At 56.4% G+C, this 19,801-nt stretch overlaps 1 protein-coding gene across 1 annotated transcript; it reads right to left on the bottom strand.

The window, feature by feature from the left end:
* Window positions 1-40: 40 nt before the first annotated feature.
* Window positions 41-15,026, bottom strand: SLC25A1 (solute carrier family 25 member 1). Its single transcript, XM_042805165.1, has 9 exons — window positions 14,878-15,026; window positions 3,848-3,955; window positions 3,578-3,677; window positions 3,206-3,344; window positions 2,641-2,725; window positions 2,373-2,477; window positions 1,947-2,062; window positions 1,536-1,609; window positions 41-1,426 (listed from the first exon to the last, which is right to left on the bottom strand). The coding sequence occupies exons 1-9, from the start codon at window positions 14,966-14,968 to the stop codon at window positions 1,312-1,314; spliced, it is 933 nt and encodes a 310-aa protein (XP_042661099.1). The 5' UTR covers window positions 14,969-15,026; the 3' UTR covers window positions 41-1,311.
* Window positions 15,027-19,801: the final 4,775 nt, after the last annotated feature.

Genomic DNA, 19,801 nt, shown 5'->3' with positions numbered 1-19,801 from the left:
CGCTGCCGGCTCAGCACAGCCCGGACGCCAACGCAGCTGCTAAAGCCAGACTGATTTTATTCAAATTGCGAATGTAAAACAGAATAATAATAATAATAAAAAAAAAACCCAACCCAACCCTCACTGGCTTCAGAGCAGAAAGCCGCAGGTAAACCGTGCCCAGGCTTTCCTTCTCCTCTTTCGCCCTCCTGTGTTAAGGCTGCGTTCATCACTGGTGGCAGGAGGGAGGGACAGGTCAAACCCTGGCTCCCGTGCCCTCCTCCCCCTGGCTCCTTTGGGAGAAGTTTGGCACAAATCCGGTGGGGCCGAGCCCGACGCAGGGCAGGGCAGGGCTCCAACCCCACAGCCATGGGTGTTAGTGGGTCAGCGTGAAGCTCTGAAAGCTATGGGATTACCTATGGGGCCACAGAGAGGCGGCGAGAGGGCAGATGGGGGGAATGTGGCAGAAGGAGGGGTTTGCACCCCCGGCCGAGGGGCCAAGTCTGCAGTACGGGGCTGCACCTCCTCACCCCGGCTTGCACACCCGTCTCGACTGTAAACGGCAAGTGGTGGGGGCACCCAGCTCACCCCATTCCTGGCCCCGTGGTGAGCAGAACTAACGGCCTGGCTGTATGTGCAATTTTGGTCAGCACCTGCTCAGCAGCCCAGGGCTGAGCAGGACCCGGGGGCTGGGATGCTGCACCCCAGGGGGTCTCAGTGGTGGCAGGGAAGAGGGAAGCTGGTGGGTCACTGTCCTCCCATCCCAGGGCGGCAGGGGTGGCGGGCCCCCCCAGAGCCACTGTGAGACCCTGTGCATCGCTCCCAGCCGGCGGTGTCAGCCCCAAGAGCCTCCCCCAGCTGCAATGCCTGGTGAGCAGCTTGGCCATTGCACCCAGGTGGCTCCAGGGGGCTCTCTGCACCCCCAAAAAGAGATGGCCCCCAGGCAGCTGGCAGCTCCTGGCTGCCGAGGGGCCCTGGGAGCACAAGGCCACGGTCCCAGGGGTCACCTCACCCTGGATAACCAGCGCTCACAAGTGATGCGGGACCAGGGGGAAGTGTCACCAGGGGATCGGGGCAGGCATAACCGGGACGCTGGGGGTCTGGATGCTGGGATGTGCTCCCTCCCCGCTCCTTTTAGCGCACAACTAATAATTTAACCTGCTCCAGAGCCTGTTCCTAAACATAAAGGTGGCCGGGTGTGTGGGGAGGGCACGTCGTGTGGGGCAGAGGCGGCCCCGGGCAGCGCCAGCAGGCAGCTGCGGGCTTGGTCACGGCTCTCCAGCTGCAGCCCCGCGGGGCGAGGGAGGTGGGGGCCGCCCCGGCCCGGCCCCCTCAGTCCGTTTTCCACACCTTGTTGAGGAACTTGACCACCTCGTCGTAGATGACGAAGACGATGGCCACATCGAGGCAGACGCGGCCCAGGCGAGGCACTGTGCCCTTGTAAAACCTGCCGGGGATAGATGGGGGGGCCGTGGGGCTGGGTGTCCTCGCAGCCCCCTCCTCACCCATCCTGTCCCCCCCTGCCACCCCTTGCCCATCCCCACTGCAGGGCTTACGCCAGGGGTCCTTCATATTTCATGATCTGGTAGGCGCAGTCCCAGGTGCTCTTGTACTTGTGCGCTTCCAGCCCCTGCGGGATGGGAAAAGCGGAGTCAGAGGCCTGGAGCCAGGGGTGCATCCAGGGGGGATTTTGTGGGGGAGACATAGAGCTGAGGGTGAGCCAGGAGGAACCAATCCCCTTTCACTGCTGTGGGCCACCAAACCCATCAGGGACGTCCCCAGCTCTGTGCAAACACCTCCCAGCACCCCCACAGCCCGGCTGCGAGGGGGCAGCGTCCCCAGGCATCCCCCAAACCCCGCCAGCACTGGGCGCCTGCCCCAGGGGCTGCACAAAACAGCTCTCAAACAGCGGGTGACCCCAGCCCGCTGCAGGCAGAGCGGTCCCGCACCGTGCCGCGGTGCCGTACCTGCATCCTGGTCTTCACCACGTCCAAAGGGGTGTTGCCAAAGACGCTCGCAGCTCCAGCGAGGGCTCCAAACACCCCCGTGACGAAGGGGTTGATGACCTTGTTGGGATCGTCCCCTGGGAAGGAGGAGAGGTTGAAGGGCAGCGTGGAGGTGCGGGGATGAAGCACGGCATCCCCAAGGGAGCCTGCAAGGGAGGTCCCAAGTCTGGCTGCTCATGGTCAGGGCTTGTGCCGTGCCGAGCTGGGGCCCATCCAGCAGCACCAGCCTGCAGGCCCCGTGAGCTGAAGCTCCCCTGCCCTGGCTTTCATCCTTCCTCCATCACGAGAGGCTGAGCCGTGAGAAGCGGAGGGTGTGCTGATGGAAGGCCTCCTGAGGAGGAGCCAGTGATGAAGCCAGGGTGACCTGTGGGGATGGGAGCACCATACCTTTGTACCAGTTCTTGAGGGAGGTCATGACAAAGAAACGGATGGCCTGGTTTGATCCTTGCTTGAGAACGGTTGCGGTTAAGCCCTGGTAGGTCCCCTTCAGTCCTGAAGCAAGAGAGAGCACTGGAGGGGAGCACCAGCCTCACCCAGGCAGAGAAAAACCTCCCTAAGCCGCCAGTCCCAGCCTGTACCCGTCCCCCACATCCTACCCTGTCCTCTCAGAGTGGGAGGACCCAGGGGGTCAGGGTGCCACTTCCACAGGACTCACCCTGTTCCCGAACAATCTCCCGGACGCCGTGGAAGAAGCCGCGGTATTTGGGCTTGGGGGAGCACTGGTCATGGATAAACTTCACCTGTGGGGAGACAACACGCTTGTCCTGGCTGAGGCGAGGGGAGAGGTGCTGGCCCCAAAAGGTTGCCAGCCACCTCTCGCCTTGCTCCAGGGATCGTCCCGAGATCAGAGCTGACCCACATGGCCAGGCAATGCGGGTGCAGACCACGGGGGAAGCCTGCGCCCACGGCCAACAGTGCATTTTGCAGAGAAAAACCTGGGAAACTGCCTCTGCAAGCAACCACATGGGTTTTATAGTGCTAAAATGAGTGACAGGATGGCTCCTGGGTGGGAAGCTCCTCCCTGGAGCAGGGAAAGGGCTGTGGCCGCCAGAACTGACCTCTCCATGGGGCTTCCCACCATCAGCTCCTCCCCTACAAAACCAGCCTGAGCAAACACAGAGCCCTCAGGTCCCCGAAAGCCGCGTATCCCTGGCTATTGCCTGGCTTAGCCCAGGCGGGGTGCCGGGGTGAGGGGACGCTGGTGGCTGCCTCTCACGCACCTTTATGGTCTCCATGGGGCAGACCACCACCACAGCCTCGGCCACGCCAGCGCCCAGCCCACAGATGAGGCCCCGCGTGCTGTCCAGTCGCCCCAGCTCATCTCTCATCTGGTTGCTGAGGAACTCGAACATCCCGAACCTGTGAAGGAGCCACCGTGCCGACCCCTGAGCGCCTGGCCGGGGGGCTGCACCCCCCTGCTCTGGGTCTATCCCCAGGAGCAGCCGTGCACCCTGCAAAAGGACCCTCTCCGTCGGGGAAAAGACCCAGCTTTGGCCAAGAGCTGCTGGGGACACCGAGGGCAAACCCACCCCCCCGTTTTGCCGCTGCCTGAGGTCCCCCCCAACTGACCCCATGCCACCGGGGACACTTACCTGACGGCGGCCTTGGGGATGGAGCCATACACCAGCGAGCTGAGCCCTCGGTACAGCCCCCGGATGCCATGGTCGCGGACAGTCTGCTTCACACAGTCCCCTGCAGCAGAGCACAGCGGTGCCGCTGTCACCCGCCCCACCGAGGGCCACTGGGCCACCCCCACTGCCCGCCCCACCAAACCCCGCTCACCCCCCCAGCTCCAACCCGTCTCCCCAGGAGTGTCCAGCTCCGGCTGGCGGGTTGGGGCAGGGCAGCGGGGGCGCTCTCACCGATGCCCTTGTAGCGGGGAGGGTTTGCCTTCTCGTCCAGCTGCAGCTGTGTCTTCACATACTCGGTGGGGAATGTGATGCAGATCTCGATCCCTCCGGCCAGGCCACCTGAGCGGGACGGGAAGGGACGCTGGGGCTGGGAGCAGCACCGTGCCCACCCAGTGCCACGTGGCTGCTGCCGGCTCCGCGACGGCTGAGCCCGAGACCTCTGGCAGCCAGGTCTGGGCTGGGACGTGGTGTCCCTGTCCTCACCCAAACCCCTGGGGACTTCACATAGCAGCAGGGCCCTGCGCCAATCTGGCAACCTGCACAGGCATCACCACCTGGCCAAGGCAAGAGCTGGTGAGGGGATCGGTCAGAGGGGTGGAAAAAACAGGCAAAACACTGCACCCATGGCTGCTGTTTCAGCATCGTTTCCCCCCTCAAAGGCACCTCTCCCCCTCCAGAGCCCCACCCACACCCCACAGGTGAGCTGCCAGCACGGGGGTTTATACACCCAGCGGAGCTGCACGAGGCCCAGCACCACTCATCCAGCGCCAGCAGGAGCCCATTTGCAGACCCAGCCATGCCATGCGTGGAAGCGCAATTATCATCAAGCCCATCTGGCCGCCCTGGGCTCACGCGGTGGCGGCTGCTGGGCGCTGATTACACCAGCTGAAGCCTTTCCTGCCAGGGCCTGGGGACACGCTGGCACCCCGTGAACAGTGACACCGGCTCTCGGGGGTTGGGGTCCCCTGGGCTCGCTTGAAGCGCCCTGCAGAGCCGGCCCCGCCTGGGCTGGGGGTCCCCAGGAGCTGGGCTCGCTCCGGCCAGCTGGCCGGCTAACAACTGCCCGGCTCGTTTCCTCACATCAAAGCGTGGCCGGGTCCTGCTGAGCAGCGGGAGCTCTTTGTGCTGGTGCAAGGAGGAAGCGCGGGGCTGAGCCGGGCTCCTCCAGACCCCGCAGGGGCAAACCCCGCTGCAGCCCAGGCCCGGGCTTGAGCCAGCACCGGGGCAAAGCCCCCGACCTGGCAGTTTCCCTGGGACCGGGCGCTTGCACGGTGCAATGCTGGGGAGCCTTGGGATGCTGCTGCCGGGGCTGAGCACCCACCAGAGCAGCCCCCAAGGGCCTCCTGGCTCCTTACCCAGGGAGGGCGACTCGGGCCCCAGCCCACAAGACACAGCCTGGCGTGGGGTCAGGTTGGCTGCCAGCTCCCCGTCTCCCACACCACCTCCACCAGCCCGGCCACGTCCTCAGTGTGACTCAGCAGCGCTGCAGCTCCCACCATGGCCCGGGGAGAAGCGCGCTGCCACCCCAGGAAGGGCCAGTGGTGGGTTATCCTGCTCTGCACAGCACAGCTCTGCTTATCAGCACCCTCCAAAGTGCCCTGTGAGGGGACGCTGACAGAGGACACTGCAGCCCATGGGACGGGAGCCCAGCCACAGCTGCTCCCCATGTCAGCACCAGGTGGCCCCAGCTCCTTGGAGCAGGAGAGTTTCTCATACAGTCTTATTCTTTCTGTATGGCCTCCAAATGTACAAGCAACCTTTAATCTCTCTGGCTCTGCCTCCAGCTCCCTCCCACAGAGTGTCACCAGCAAAGCCACACACCCAGTGCAGGGACATCCTGGCAGGCAGGCTGGCATCCCCTGGGGCACCGCTACCTTCTCTCAGGGAAGAGAGGTGTCCTTCCAGAGGGAAAGGAAAGCAGCCTCCCCTGCACTCCCTCCAGCAGCTGGGCAAGCACCCACCTTAAACCAGCCTTATCCTGGGTTTTCCCCCAGGCACAAGCAGCAGTGAGCTGAGCTGATCCTCCCTGAGGCAGCCGAGAAGCCCTGCCCACACAGCCGAGATTACAGGAAAGCCCAGCCCCATGCTGCAAGAGCATCCCCTTCCTCCGGCAGGCACGGCAGGTCCCCCACCCCCAGGGCAGCACCCGCCAGCCCAGGCTGGCAGCACCTTGGTCCCGTGGGGAGCTGGGGACGGGGTGTGAGGCCAGCCGGGCTCCGCCACAACAGACAAAAGGCCCCTTGTTTCTTGCTGTGCTCCCAGGAGAGGTCAGAGCTGCTCAGCCTGGGCCAGGCAAGCACCTCCCGGGAGGCGGCGATGGGTGACCGCTGCCGGCCTTTACGCCTCCGCAGCACCCTGAGCTTTGGCAGCGTGGGAGGAAGCCGTGGCAGCCGCAGCGAGGCCGGCTCATGCCGCTGCAGGCAGCTGCCATCCCTCCCCCAGGGCATGGCAGGAGGACAGCCACCACCCCCGGGGTCCCCAGAGCTCTCCTGCTGCCCCCTCTATCCCTCCTGTCCTTGGCATGTCCATCAGAGGTGGCAGACTGCTGCAGGTCCCACGGCACGGGGGCTTGCCAAGCACTGTAATTTCTCCTGTGGGAAAAGCTGGCGGGTCCCTGGCGAGCAGTGCGACGAGGAGCAGCGACCTCCAGCTGGGTGCAATGGTTCCCAAAAAGCGGAGCGCCGGCTGGCACCTCTCTGCGCTGCTACACACCACAGTGCCACCAGCCCTGCTGCCACCACAGCCACACCAACAGCCCAGGTGCTGCCAAGGCCACCTCCCTCCCTCTTACACCGCAGACCTGAAGTGCTGGACATTTTAAGAACTGTAAATGTTTGTTCACTCTCAGTCTCCCAGCACCAGCTGCTGCCTGGGCACCTCCAGGAGCCAGGCAGCAAGGAAACAACCAGGACGAGCACCAGTCCAGGGGCTACCAGCACCTCAATTCAGGGCAGCCCCACCGAACGGCACAGGGAAGGATGCTGCACCTCCTGCAACCTGCCTGCAGCCTCAGCAGCCACTGGGATTAAGGGCATTTCTGTGTGTCGGGGAGGCAAAGCCACATCCACAGGATCCTGTGAGTGCCCCAGAAAAGGGACAGTGTGCCATTCCTGGGAACTGGCAGCCTCTGAGACACTGGGGCCAGTTGCACTGGCTCCCTGCAGCAAACCAGTGAGCTGGATGCAAAAGATGTCCCCATCCCAGAGCCACCACAGGCAGCTGCTCCCCTGCGTGCTGCAGCACACACACAGTCACCTCGTCTGTGGCCCCGTCTTCTCCCTGGCCCTGCTCAGGGATGTGCCCTGCCTGCACCTCCAGGTCCCCTCCCTGCCCCCCCGTGTTGTTCTGGCCCCAGATCACACAGGAGGGTGCATGGAACACGGACTCCAGACGTACTACATGACTTGGGGAAATTTTATCCTGTTTTTCTCTGCCTGAAGAGCGACAGGGAGGCACAAACCAGCCACCCTGCAGCCCCTTCTCTCCCTTGAAGCAAGACCCATCAGAGGTCCTGCTCTGCTGTCAAGCATCCTCTCCCCATGACATTTTATTCCAGCGGAAACCTTATTCTATGCAAATAAATCACCCTACTGACCCCAAGCAGCAGGTTCTTTCAACCTCCCTCCCTCGCCAGGGCTGCTGAGTGCTCTGCAACCTGTTTACCCGGACTTTAACCAGCAGCTTCAGCTCTTGCAACACCACAGAGTCAGCAGGAACAGCCAGCAGCGAGCACTCAGGAGGTGAAAGAGCAAGCGGGACAGCCCGGATGCCGAGCCATGGCTCTTGGTTATTAACTGGATGAAGCAGAGCCAGAGGAGAGAGGACGTCCTTCAGGGAAGGTTGCTCTGCCCAGTCCCAGAAAAGGTCCCTCTGGCAGGGGAGATCCCGCCCGGCGCTGGGAATGGCTCCCTGCCTGCAGCGAGCCTGCAGGCACCCGGCTGCCAGCAATCCTGACCCCGCAGCCTCAGCGGGGAAGGGAGAGAAGGGAAAAATACCTGTTTGTCAGGCACTTGGCATGGCTTTCCCAGAGAAAGTTTAGCTTTCCTTTGTGGAGGGGCCAGCAGAGTTATTCGGGGACATGGCCGCAGCCCGTGGACACGCCTGGGGAGAGCTGGCCTGAAGGAGAAAAGGGTTTTTGGGGACAGCAGGAGGGTGCTGCCCCTGTGACTCTCACGCAGCACCTGATGGCATCCACGCATGCAGGTTCAGTTAATGACCTCAAACCCCCTTAGTGAGCAGCTTCTGGGGACACCACCAGCCCCCCCCAACCAGCCCGTCCCAGGGACCCCAGCTCCAGCACCCAGGAGAGGAGGATGCAGCTGCGATGGGAAAGACAAACAGAACCCTGGGGCTGACTCAAACCAAGGCTGTGCAGCCAGGGCTGGCACTGCCACCCCCTGCAAACCCCTACCCAGCAGCAAGTGCCCCAGCAAGCACTCACTGCCCTGTTTGGGAGCCACAGAGGGGCAGGAGGTGGCACTCGCCCTCTGCCACTCCTGCAAGTGATTGTGCCTGCAAAGGCATCCTGCTCCTGCGGACAGAGCAGCAGGGCTCTGTGCAGCTCTAATGAGAAGTGAGCACCTGGAGAACAATTTCAACCTCTCCATTTTAAGGATAATTTCACTTGCAGATACACAAGCACTTGACTTCCATACAAAAAGCTTCTTTTAACTTCAGATTTAGCAGAATCCTTTCAGGCCAGAGGAAATTATTCCTATGAGCCTGGAAGCAAAGCAGCAGAGCTCTCACAGGACCCATGTCTGAAGCTTGCCCCTTCTACTGGCTACGTGGCTGGGGGCAAGGGGAAGGCACAAACAGGCTTCCAGCTCCTCTCCAGAGCAGCAGCGAAAGCCGACCCTCACGTTCCCCCCTTTCCAGGGGGCACTGGGCCCACTTGCGGAAGGTGGGGGTGTACTGGGTGAGCTGAGCAGCAGAGACTGGTGACACAGACCACAGGCTGCGGCCACAGCAGGCAATCCCGCCTGCCTCCTGAATGCTGCACTTAGGGTTCCTACCTTCATCAGGGGACTTTGGTGCCCTTCCCCGTTAGCCAAGAGAGCTTTTAGAGCTGGGGAAATAAAAAAATAAAGAGAATCAAAGACCAGAAGGGTGCTACAAATCAGGGAGGCAGAAATACCCACTGCCAGCTCCTGACCGTTCTCTGCAGCCCAGGTCTCCCTGCCTGCTCCCTGCCGCTGAGGGATCAACCCCCTCTTGGCAGCCATCCATGCTGCTCTTGAGCCATCATTAACATAACCCAGTGAAAGGCACGGGTGGAGAAATCCTACCATGCCTGCAGTGGTGAAACGGGTTTAACGGGCCCCACCCTCGCCGCATCACCCCACCACCACGGGCCATCTTGTGAAACGGGCTCAGGGGCTGAGCCTGTCTCAGGAGCAGGCAGGCACCTTGCTGGGGACCTTGGTCAGGGAGAGCTGGCTGGCAGCAGGGCTGGGCACCTCCTCCTGCCATGAACGGCTCTTCACCACTCACCCACAGCCCCATCCTTGGGGAAAACCACCAGTGGCTGCTCCCTGAGGAAAGGTCTTATACGGTGCTGAGATCAGGGAGGGTTGCTTCCTCCCAGAGCAGACTGCCAAAAGATTACCCACATTTTGGTTAGAAGGGCAAAAGCACGTCCTGCGACAGGTCAGCCCAGCTCAAAGGGCGTCCATCCCCTGTGCTGGGGCCCTTGGATGGTCTCCTATCTGAAAGGGGCAAGGCCAGTGGGGGGCACGGGAGTTCAGCGTGTTCATCAGTAAATACACACGTGGCTGCTTTCGTCACGGGAGTGTGCTACGGCCAGGCTGGCGAAAGTCTGATCCTCCACCGGGGATACACAGAAATGACAAACATAAAACGCACCTCTCTGTACCCTGTGCCATCGGGCGGGTAAACAGCCCTGTGCAAACAGTGCTGCAGGTAATGCTGTGAATGGGATGGAGTAATTTGTCCCTAATCTTACTGGAACTGTCCTGTTTCAACAGGCCACCCTTTCACAACCTACTCATTCATCGCCTCCTTGCATTTACTTTCAGTGGGCCAATATTGCATGAAATCATTATTATATTTTAAACTTCTTGGCTGTGATTATGGTGGCAGAAGCCATTTCCCTTTGCTCATAGTCACAGCATCATCTGCCTTCAGTGATGACCCTACCTTTGGCAACTGCCAAGTCTCCCAACCAGGCTCAACTCACTTTCTCCCCACTGCCCTGCACACACCGCGGCCCCGGCTTTGTCACCGTGAGCTGGCTCCCAGTCAACCCAGCACACCACCTCGGACACCTACTTTGTAAGTGTCCAAAAATCTTTCTAAAGAGAAGCAACAAGGAGCTGCTATCAGAGCCCAGGGCTGATGAATGCTTCCCCAAGAACAGCCCTGCAGCTGGATGAAGGAGCCACTGCTGGGACTGAGGCTTTCTTGGGGACATGCTCCAGTCCCCTGGCCACCAGCACAAGGGAATGAATGACTGCTGTACCAGGCACTGAAGCACAGGGAGAGAGAAGAGATAGCAAAAAATCAATCTCTGCTGTCAGGAGGTGACATGAGACTTCAGGGCACAAGCACAGGGTGACCACTGCCCAGGCAGGAGTAGGGAGGCTGCATTGGCATGCACTGCACAAGGCCATCAGAGATGAGAGATGCTGCAACATCCCTGAGCTGTCAGCTTGCGGTGCTCATCGTCTCCAGGAAGACGGATGGCTCCTTCTAATCATTTACGTCAACCCAGAGAAAATGGTCGACCTGCAGAATGTCAAGCAGAACATCAGGCATATGAAAATCTCAGAAACTCACACTTCAAAGCCCAGGGTTAACCCCAGCTCACACAAATTTCATTCAGACCAAAGAAGCTGGGCATCCCAATGTGGTTTCCCAGTCCTGGGACTGACAGCCCCCTCCCACCAGACGCCTTGGGGCAGCTCTAGGTTTCTGCAGCAGCTGCGATTCATGAGGGCTCACGAGCAGGCAAGGACACACTCAAGGCCAGCGTGTTCCTTTTGCCCCCCTCCCCACACAGATGACAGCCAGGAGGCAGCCCTTGGGCCAGCAGACCTAGCAAGGCTGGTTCCTCTCACACTCACTAGTCCTCCCCCCATGTCAGTCTTCAGCCCACCTCAGCATCAAGGGGGGAACATCCCCTACGCTGCTGTGAGCACCAGGCATCCATCTAGATGTCAGGGAGCGTGCCAGACCACAGCCATTCCCAGCAGGACAACCTCCCTCCCACCCTCCCAGGAGGGCAATGGCCATGGAAGCCCCAGTGGACTTGGGACTTCTGGGAAAGGAGTCCTATTCTGCAAGAAGCAAGTCTCAGCTTTCACACCCGGGCCCTGACTCCACTCCTCTGGAGCTACAGCATTTTCTAAGAAAGATCGTATCAAGAGATTAACAAAGAAGAGGAAACTGAAGCTCTAATTACTGCTTTGTTTCTCAAGTGATCCTGGGCTCCCTGCTAGGCATGTGCTTCATGCCCTATCCTGCAACCCCTTCTCTTTCTCCCTCCAGTCCTCTCTGCCCATGCTCCTCCTGGGACCTTGGTGCATGTCGCTGCTATTTCCCTGCAGTACTCAGCGTTTGTAGCGAACAGCAGAGCAGCAGACAGGACCATTGTGAGCTCTTTTCAAATCAAGTACCATGTAGCACAGCACCCAGGCGTCCCGCCTCTCTGACCAGGCAGGATTAGGCGTAGGCAGGACTAGCAACTGTGCACCAGCCTCTGGGCGAGCAGAGGTACCATGCAAAGAGCAAGGCAGCTGAGAGCTTCTCCGTGGGAAGGAGCCGATGCCAGGCTTCAAAGGTGGCTAAAAACAGAGTAAGACTGTACTTAACTCTGGGCAGAGCAGGCAAAGCCTCCCATCAAACTGCCACTGCTAACCAGGAGCAAAGTCCTCCGGAGGAGGGCAGGGGTTTGCCTGCAAAATGGCAAGGACCATTTGCACAGGGCTCTAAATAGTTCACCACAGGCTGGCTGGAGCTGACTTAACAGCACTGTGGTGCCCAAAAACCCAGCAAGGAGCCCTCTGGGGAAACACAGGGGTGACCGCCTCCACCAGCTCTGCAGCCAGCACTGCTGTCTCGCCGCTTGCTGCCTTTATTTCGAGCTCCCCACTTGCCCACTGCAGCCTGGCCCCGCTCTGGGAGCTGTGGACTGGCAGCACCCAGCCCAGCCAGAGGCTGGCGGGAGGGACAGGAGCCTGGTGGGCTGAAGGATTTGTTTGGAAACCATGGCACAGAAACTGAGCTGGCTGTAGGGAGGCTGGAGACGTGGATAGACTCCAGGGTCTGGGTGCTAACAGGTTATTACCAAGAAGAAGAGACACAAGCTGGCCCTCAAGCCAGCTCATGAGTTCACAAGAAAATTATGTCAGCTTTACAACAGGTAACTGAGCCAGCAGGTGAGTTAGAAAGACACAGATGATATCCATTTCAGCATAAAGCCTGCATGTTTACCAGTCTCTTAACAAATTCTAAGCTAAGTCACATTATTCCAACCCTTAGAGCCCTCCTACAGCCATGTTACTTTTAATCCAGTGCCAGGTCCCCCCAACCAACTTTGCACCATCAGTTCAGAGCCCGGGGGGCTCTTCCCCTTGCAAAGGAGGTGTAGGGGTTGAATAGCAGCAGGGACCCACACCCACTCAGCTCTGCCCTCTGCAAGCCCAGTCTGCACGGAGCACCCCCAAAACCAAGTCCTGGCAGTGACACCCACCAACCAGCCAGGACAGCCAAGCTGCCTTCGGGTGCTCGGGCCACGCGTGGCTGTGGCAGTGGCACAGGCTGTGCGGTTACAGCAAGGTGAAGCGCTGCCTTGGCACACAAAAGCTGCTTGGACAAACGAGAGCCCATTAGCAAATTAATTTCTAACTTTGCGTTTGTCCATTGCGACAACTAGAGAAGAGCTCTTGGCAGCCAGAGCTTCACTTTTGTCTCTTAAGAAAAGAGCCAGCCCCAGTCTGCTCACGTCTGGCAGCTCAGGGGAGCTGTGCCTCCCTGGCAGAGGATCTCAATTACACACAGGGTCTAGGAGCAGACAGCATCCAGGGTGGGATGACGGCTGCTTATTTAACTCCACCAGTGCAAGGCTGATGAAGCACAGCACAGCAGGAATGGTCTATCTTGAACACCTCCAGCTCCCCAGAGAGTTGAGCTTCAGAGAAAACATCCCTGTTGCAGACAGATGTCAGATGAGAAACCCTTACAGTATCAGCAAACCCCTTAAAGTCAGCAGAGACAGCCACAAAGGGGACTGCATCCCCCCAGCAAGGGGCTGGAGGGCCGAGCAGACCGGAACGCAGGGAGTTAACAGCAGCATTCTCCCATCTATGTGGTTCTCTAATACAATTAGATGCCACAGAGGCTTGGCTGGACTTCTGCCCATTAACCAATTATTCTGATTTGCTGCATACGAGGAAAGGACTAGCATCTCAATAGGGTCCTTCTTCCACCTCTGCAGCCTCACGTGGGCCCAGAAGGGCTCCTCCAAGCTGGGGCATGTGCTGCTTTGTGCTACATCACCCAACCTGACACCCGGCAGAGGCTGCAAGCACCATGCTCCTTCCTTTACACCAGAACAGCTTCCAGGCACACCCACGGCAACTTTCCTGGCAGGGGAGAGAAAGTCAAGGCTGCTGCAGCCTCTTTCAGAGTATGTCAATAAGTCATCCACAGCTGATCGATCCCCAATTATGAACCTACAGGAGGGCTGCAAAAGTCTCCTGATGCACTGGCCCAGGCAGTGACAACCTGACACACCGCACACAGACGGTGAGTTGGGAAAGACTGGGAAGTCTGGATGAGGAGCAAACAGCTTGTCTTTCCCATCCTAAGCTTAAACCCCCATATCCTAAACGGCCTTTAAAAGATCTCTAAATAAAAGGGACCAAGAAGACTGAACTAACAACCACTGTGAGAGAGGGTGACAGCACAAGTCCTAAGATCCCTGTGGAGCGCAGAGCCATGGAGCAGCCTCAGAGTCTCATTTGAACCCTCTCATTTGGCTGCAGCTGCCGCCTCCTCACCCCCCAGCCCTTTGGCCGGGCAGCTCGGGTGACGGCACGGACCTCTCCAGGCGACATGACCCTGGGAAGCTTCGTCACCCTTTCCAGGCACCAGCATTCGCATCCATTTTCCGCAGCGCTGCCGCGTCGGGCGGTTCTCGTGTCTCTGTGCGAGGGGAGGCTGCCCACCGAGGCAGGGGCAGGGCCGGAGCAGCCAGGGCTCGGGTCCCTGCACCCAGCCGGAGGGCTGGCAGCTCCTCCTGGGTCCCTGCTACCCGAGGCTGGGGCTCTGCTCTTGGAGGAGAGCAGAGAGTTGGACAAGTGAACAAAGGCACAATCGTAGGAGGAAGAATTGGCTGGAAAACACAAAAGCTCTAAACATGCCAATCATTTTGAGACCACGATGGCTCATTTCAAAGGGAAAACACTTAATCTCCACTCTGGGAATTGTCCTGCGAGTTGCAGGAGAAACCAGGGAGCTAATGAACAGCTACAAAGGAGTTGAACAAGCCTGTGACTGTCTTGGACTCCATTCAGCTCAGAGCTCAAACCAGCTATGAGCAAAAGGAAGGGCATTAACTCTGCAGTTACTGCTGCGCTTGGAGCCTGTTTAGATCCCATGGAAATGGTCAGAACTGGATGGGAAAACAAGCCCTGGTCCACAGGGACTGATGCTGAGACACAAAGGGGAGACCAAGAAGCTGTAAGAGGAGCTGTGTGGAAGCAGCATGCAAGGCACGGCTGAAGCAGGAAGAACCAGAGCGCTGCCGCTTCTGCTTTCTCCCTTAACGCCCTCGGGGGTGCGTAAGGGGATCGCCCGCTGCCCCTCTTCCATCGGCTCAGCTCCCTCCTGCCCCGCGGAACAACGCGACGGCCGCCGCCCCGCGCTCCTGCACCGGGCACAGCGGCACCTTCCCAGCAAGGCCACAGGTTGCAGGAAGAGCCCCACAGCGATGCTGCGACCCCCGCCCGGAGTGTGTGTGTCCCCCCCCCCCCCCCCGCCCCATGAGCTGACGCCCAAGCTCGGGCTGAGGCCGCGGGAGGTTTTTGGCCGGTGCCAGGACGAAACCCCGGTTGGCGGCGGGCCGGCTGCCGGGATGCGGCGGGAGAGGGGCGAAGCGGAGCGGGGGGGGAGGGCGGAGGGGGTGTGTGTGTTCCTGATGGGAGCGCACCGCTCCCCCCCGGGGCGGGACACGGCACGAATGCCCACGCTGGCACCGGGGGCCGGGCCACCCCCACCGGGGCGGAGGGGACGCTTACCTGCCAGGATGGCCTTGCCGGGGTGGGTGAGCTTGGCCTTGCCGGCGGGGGCGGCGGCGGCCAGGCGGCGGGGCGCGGCGGGGGCGGGCATGGCCGCGCTGCGCCGCGGATCCTGCGCTGCCCGGCGGCGGCCGGGGCCGTATTTCAGGGCCGCGCCCGCGGAGGGGCGGCCCCGGCGGCGTCACATCCTCGGGGGGCGGAGCGGGGGCAGCATCCCGCGGCCGGGGCGGCAGGGAAGGGGCTGCCGGGGCGGGGTGTCAAAAGACCCCAAACGAACAGAAAGAGCAACAGCAAAAGGAACAGGCAGCGTAAGCCGGCTGGGGCCCAGCTTGGGCTTCGCTAGCGCGAAAATGGCGATTTCTTACTCTTCTCCCCTAAACCTACGGACCTGCCCCCCCCCCCCCCCGCGTAGGTAGAAGGCTGAGGGGGGAGCCCCGGGGGCGAGCTGAGGGGCAGCGAGCAACCAGAGCCCCAGGCAGCACCCCACACACGTAGGCCAGGGCTAACTCTAAAAGCACCCCAAAAAGCACTCAGTCGGTCAGATTTGCACAACAGCACGCTCACTGCACTTGGACAAAGGTAGATTTGGCCTTGTCTGGTCCCAGTGCACTTTGAAGGGGTGGGTTTGCTCCTCTCAAGCCTTCTGCTTGAATGATTTACATTGCCGGCAGTAAGGGAGACAAGCACACTCCCAGTGCAGTAACCACATGTGAACACCTAACAGTGCAAACAGAAGATAAACCCCAAAAGACTGCATGCGATTGCACAGACACTTCGGGCTTCTGGCTTTGTAGGTTAGTTTTTAAGGGGGGGATCCGTTACCTAGTACTCCTAAAGAATTAGGCTGTGCAAATCACACCACTGCCTAAGCTGCAGCTGGAAAAAGACAGCCTTTCACTAATTTCTTTCTGAAAGCTGTAGTTACAGAAATGCTGGGGAGAGAAACCAACACTGTTTCACTTTGAGATTTCACAGAAAGCAGGGAGCCCAGGAGCTGGGCTCCAGCCCAGTGTTCTTCCTTACACCTGGAGCAGCCGCCCTATTCCAAACAGGGAACATTTGTGTAAGAAACCTCCCCCGGCCATGTGTAGAGCACGCTCCTGTAGAGACTTGTTAGTTGTGTGCTCTGTGACATGATTTTTGCTAACAAGACTCAGCACTCAGGCAGCGGGATTGCTACTGTCAACCTCATCTGAAAGCAAACTCCACAGCTACAGGGCAGTGAGCCAGCTTTGGCTTCATGGCTAAACTGGCTGCAGAAAGACCATCGGGGAAACTAAAGCACCTTTATTTTGTTGGGATCAGAAGCAAACGTGTACTTGCAGGGCAGAACTCACCCCCACATGATGTCAGAACTATATGTGGTTTCAGAACAGAGTTAAGACAGCCAGAGACAAGTCCATTGAGGTGGTCCCAATGTCAAGTCTGAGGCTACCCACCTCCAGTAAGGGGAAAAAGATGACACGTGAAGGGGACAGGGAAGGAACAAACATTCAGTCCCAGTCCCAGAGAGAGCAGCTACTCAGTGCTTGGGTTAGCAGTACTGGAATGGCAAAAATAAGATAAATCCTTCCATAGATGACAAACAAATGGAAATGTATTTGGATTCCTGATTAAGCTCTGCAACTCCTCACTACCTTTCCATCAAATTACCATAACATTCGCGTATGCTTGTAGACACATACACCCACTGCTGTGAGGCTATGATTACCTTCACAACAAACACTGGCTTTTATGGATTCCCGAACCAAGTCAGAAAGGCCTTGTGCAGAGTCTCATCCTGTCCAAGAAAATACTATGCCACATGCTTAATTCTCATCAGCCTCAGTGGGATTCACAGCAGTGCTTACTTTGCTGAACAGGAAAAGGATTATTCGTATTTAATCACATGCAGATTGCAAGCCATCTCAACTTGACCTCCAAGAAGCTGCTAACAACACTTGTCAGCAGAAAGCCTGACGAAGAGCATCTAAGGAAGATAAGCAACCCCTGAAATACTAGAGGCTGCAAAAAGTGTATTTTAAATCCCATAAGTGACTTACATGAAAGTAAAGACTTGACCATACCTGCATGGTCAAAAGCATCTCATGAGAAATGGGTGAATCAAAGCACAAAAGATATCCCGTCAATAACAGTAGCTGCTCAAGTCCTCTATCACACTTCAGGAATTTTCATGGAAAAACAACCCCCTGACAATCTGAACCCATTTCCCATGCTGGTGGCCGGTGCTTGTTTCTGCTGCCATAGAAAGACACAAGAATTGAGAATTGTGAAATACACCATCAGGTGCTAATGCAGCCTGTATACCTCATGGAATCCCACTGGGCCCTAATCATCAGAATTAAAGAGAAATACTGAAGATGAAAGCAACTTCCATGATTTTTTTTAAAGCACAAACACTGACTGCAGATGGAGCTTTCTGGATCCCAGAAAGCACATAAACAGTGACTACACTTGATCAGTTCCAACTTATCCCTCCTTTGCCCTTCCCAGTTTTATTTTTAAATTGGCACAGCTTGATGCACCCAGCAGCACACCACAGTTTGAGACCGTAAGTGGTCAATTTAGGGCAGGTAACATCCCATTATACACCACTGAATCAGAGAATCTCTTCATTTCACTGAACAGCCATATTATCTGAATTGTTACAACTCAACTACTACAAACCTTTCCATGCATTATTAATCCACATCACTTGGGATCTTATAGTAAAATAAGAAAACTCATTTCTTCTGTGGTTCCCTGACAAGAACAAATGATTCCTTTATGCATAACAGATTCTGCGAATAACAGGCTTCAAGGAGAAGCGATCATATTGAAGATTTGAGTCAACATTTCCCCAGCTCTCAAGTGTGTGCAGCAGGAGCTACTGTGACTATAAGAGAGATGATGCTATTCCAAAACAACCTGCATGATTTCCCTCTTGAACACACATGCAAAAAGCGCTCCTGTTGATTCTGAAGATTATTCACTGAGATTACCAAGACTGAGCCTCTGAAGAGCCCAGCGAAGTCCCTGTTACATTAACATTTGAGTGGGCCTGACTCATCTCAGAAGATGAGTAAAATCCATGTACTGCACACGGCATTTAAAAGGTTATCATTCTGCTACCAGACCATGCTCACGCTTCTCTCACAGCATGATATATTTCTGAAACTACTCCAGCTGACAAACCCTGTTAGCAGTTTACCCTAGATGAGACCATTTCCCCACCCTCTAAGTAAAACAGAAATGTATATTCCAAAAGGAAAGCAATTCAAAGATTTACTAACCACCCCTTCCCACTCAAATCCACCCCTAGCTTCCCAGCTGGATAACCAGCACTTTGGGAATTTGTGCTCTGCATAACATTGGAGACCTCATCGCTGTGGAAAAGAACTTAGCAGATGACTTTGTAATTCCTTCCTTTCATAACCACTAGGGGGGAAAAGGAGAAATACAGATTTTTAGATGAAGATATTTTAAAGTCTTGATTAAAACCACAGCAGACAGGGAAAAAAAAAATATCCTTGAGTCACTGAACGACACGGGAGAATGCGTGACTGAATAAAGTCAGAATTTGACTCAATTTTTAAATTCTGACACATAAAAGCAAGACAAGACTTACCCTTCACTAACTGCATTTCAAATTCATACCATCTTAATGTGTGAAAGCTGGAAACTTTATAGACTGTTTTGGCTTGGAAGAAAACAGATGGATTTTGCTACCTTCCTGAAAGATCTCAAAGGCTCCAGACTGGAACACATAGCTATGCTAACAATTTTGCAGCATTTTTTAGTAAAACATGAGTCAGGCTCTGTCATTACACTTGGAAAGATGCCCATGGAAAACGCATTGTATTGAAAACCAAGAAAGCTATACTAGCAACAAACTCTTTGAGTGAGGGCGAAATGCTTGCTCAAGTAAGAGATGTAGCAGAATAAAAAGACTCCAGATCCATTAGGCTGGACTGGTGCACCTGCACGTTGCTATAGCAAGTGTTAATTCACTTGGCAAACCACAAGTTAATTACACACCAGTGTCACATAGCACTCTGGCATCGTTAAGCATCTTCCAGCCTTATGTTCCATAACATTTTATCGCAAATTCAAGATGCCCCAGTTTTACTTTGTGGGAACAAGTGAGCTTGAAGCAGTCCTGGGGTACTCTGTAAAGCAAAAAAAAGAAATACAGTCAAGCTTGGAGACAACTGACAAGCCAAACCATTTACAGCAGAATAAGAAGGACCCAGAAAGACTGAAAGAAGTTCTACGTATGAGAAATACACTCTGTCACATGGCAGTATGCATGCTTTCTAAACTTCTTGATATGGGAACCTGGTACATGCAGTGCTACTTGTTCTAAGAGTTGCAAGATTTCTAGCCTCGATTTTTTTCAGTACAAATTGGATCCACTGCCATGCTGTTTTAATCTCACTAATAGTTTCTCAGTGGCCAAGTTCTAGCCTGCCAATTGAAGTGTCACACAATGAAACAAACATTAACTATACAGTTGTTGAACAGTCAGCTTCACACAAGTATATTGTACATGCCCGAGTACAAAAGTTATCCATACTTATCTAAGTGGCCATCAGACAACAAAGGATTTGCTTGTCAGTTTTAGAGTTGAAAAAACAGAAGAAATCTTTTATACTTCCAAGTAATTGTTGCTGGTTTTGCTAGAGAGAAAAAAAAAAGTTGTTCCTTCTTTCACAGAGTCATGCTGCAAGTGCCAGCTCTCAGCATTGCAGTTGCTAAGAAAAGAAGCTATTAAATAAAAATTAAGTTTTAGACCTTACTACTGTCTTTCCTGTACCATTCCCATAGTTTGTACAAACGTGAATAGGCTTCATGTGCCTATCATTTTTATGTTTTAAGGAACAAAATTACTTGGGAGCATTTTCTTCTGCTACACTGTAATTTGATTATAGAGCCCTAAAAAGGG

Source organism: Tyto alba, unplaced genomic scaffold, assembly GCF_018691265.1.
Source record: "Tyto alba isolate M040663 unplaced genomic scaffold, T.alba_DEE_v4.0 Super-Scaffold_44, whole genome shotgun sequence".
In the NCBI taxonomy this organism is placed as follows: domain Eukaryota; kingdom Metazoa; phylum Chordata; class Aves; order Strigiformes; family Tytonidae; genus Tyto; species Tyto alba.
Note: the sequence above shows the minus strand (reverse complement) of the source record. Positions and strands in the feature narration are given on the sequence as shown.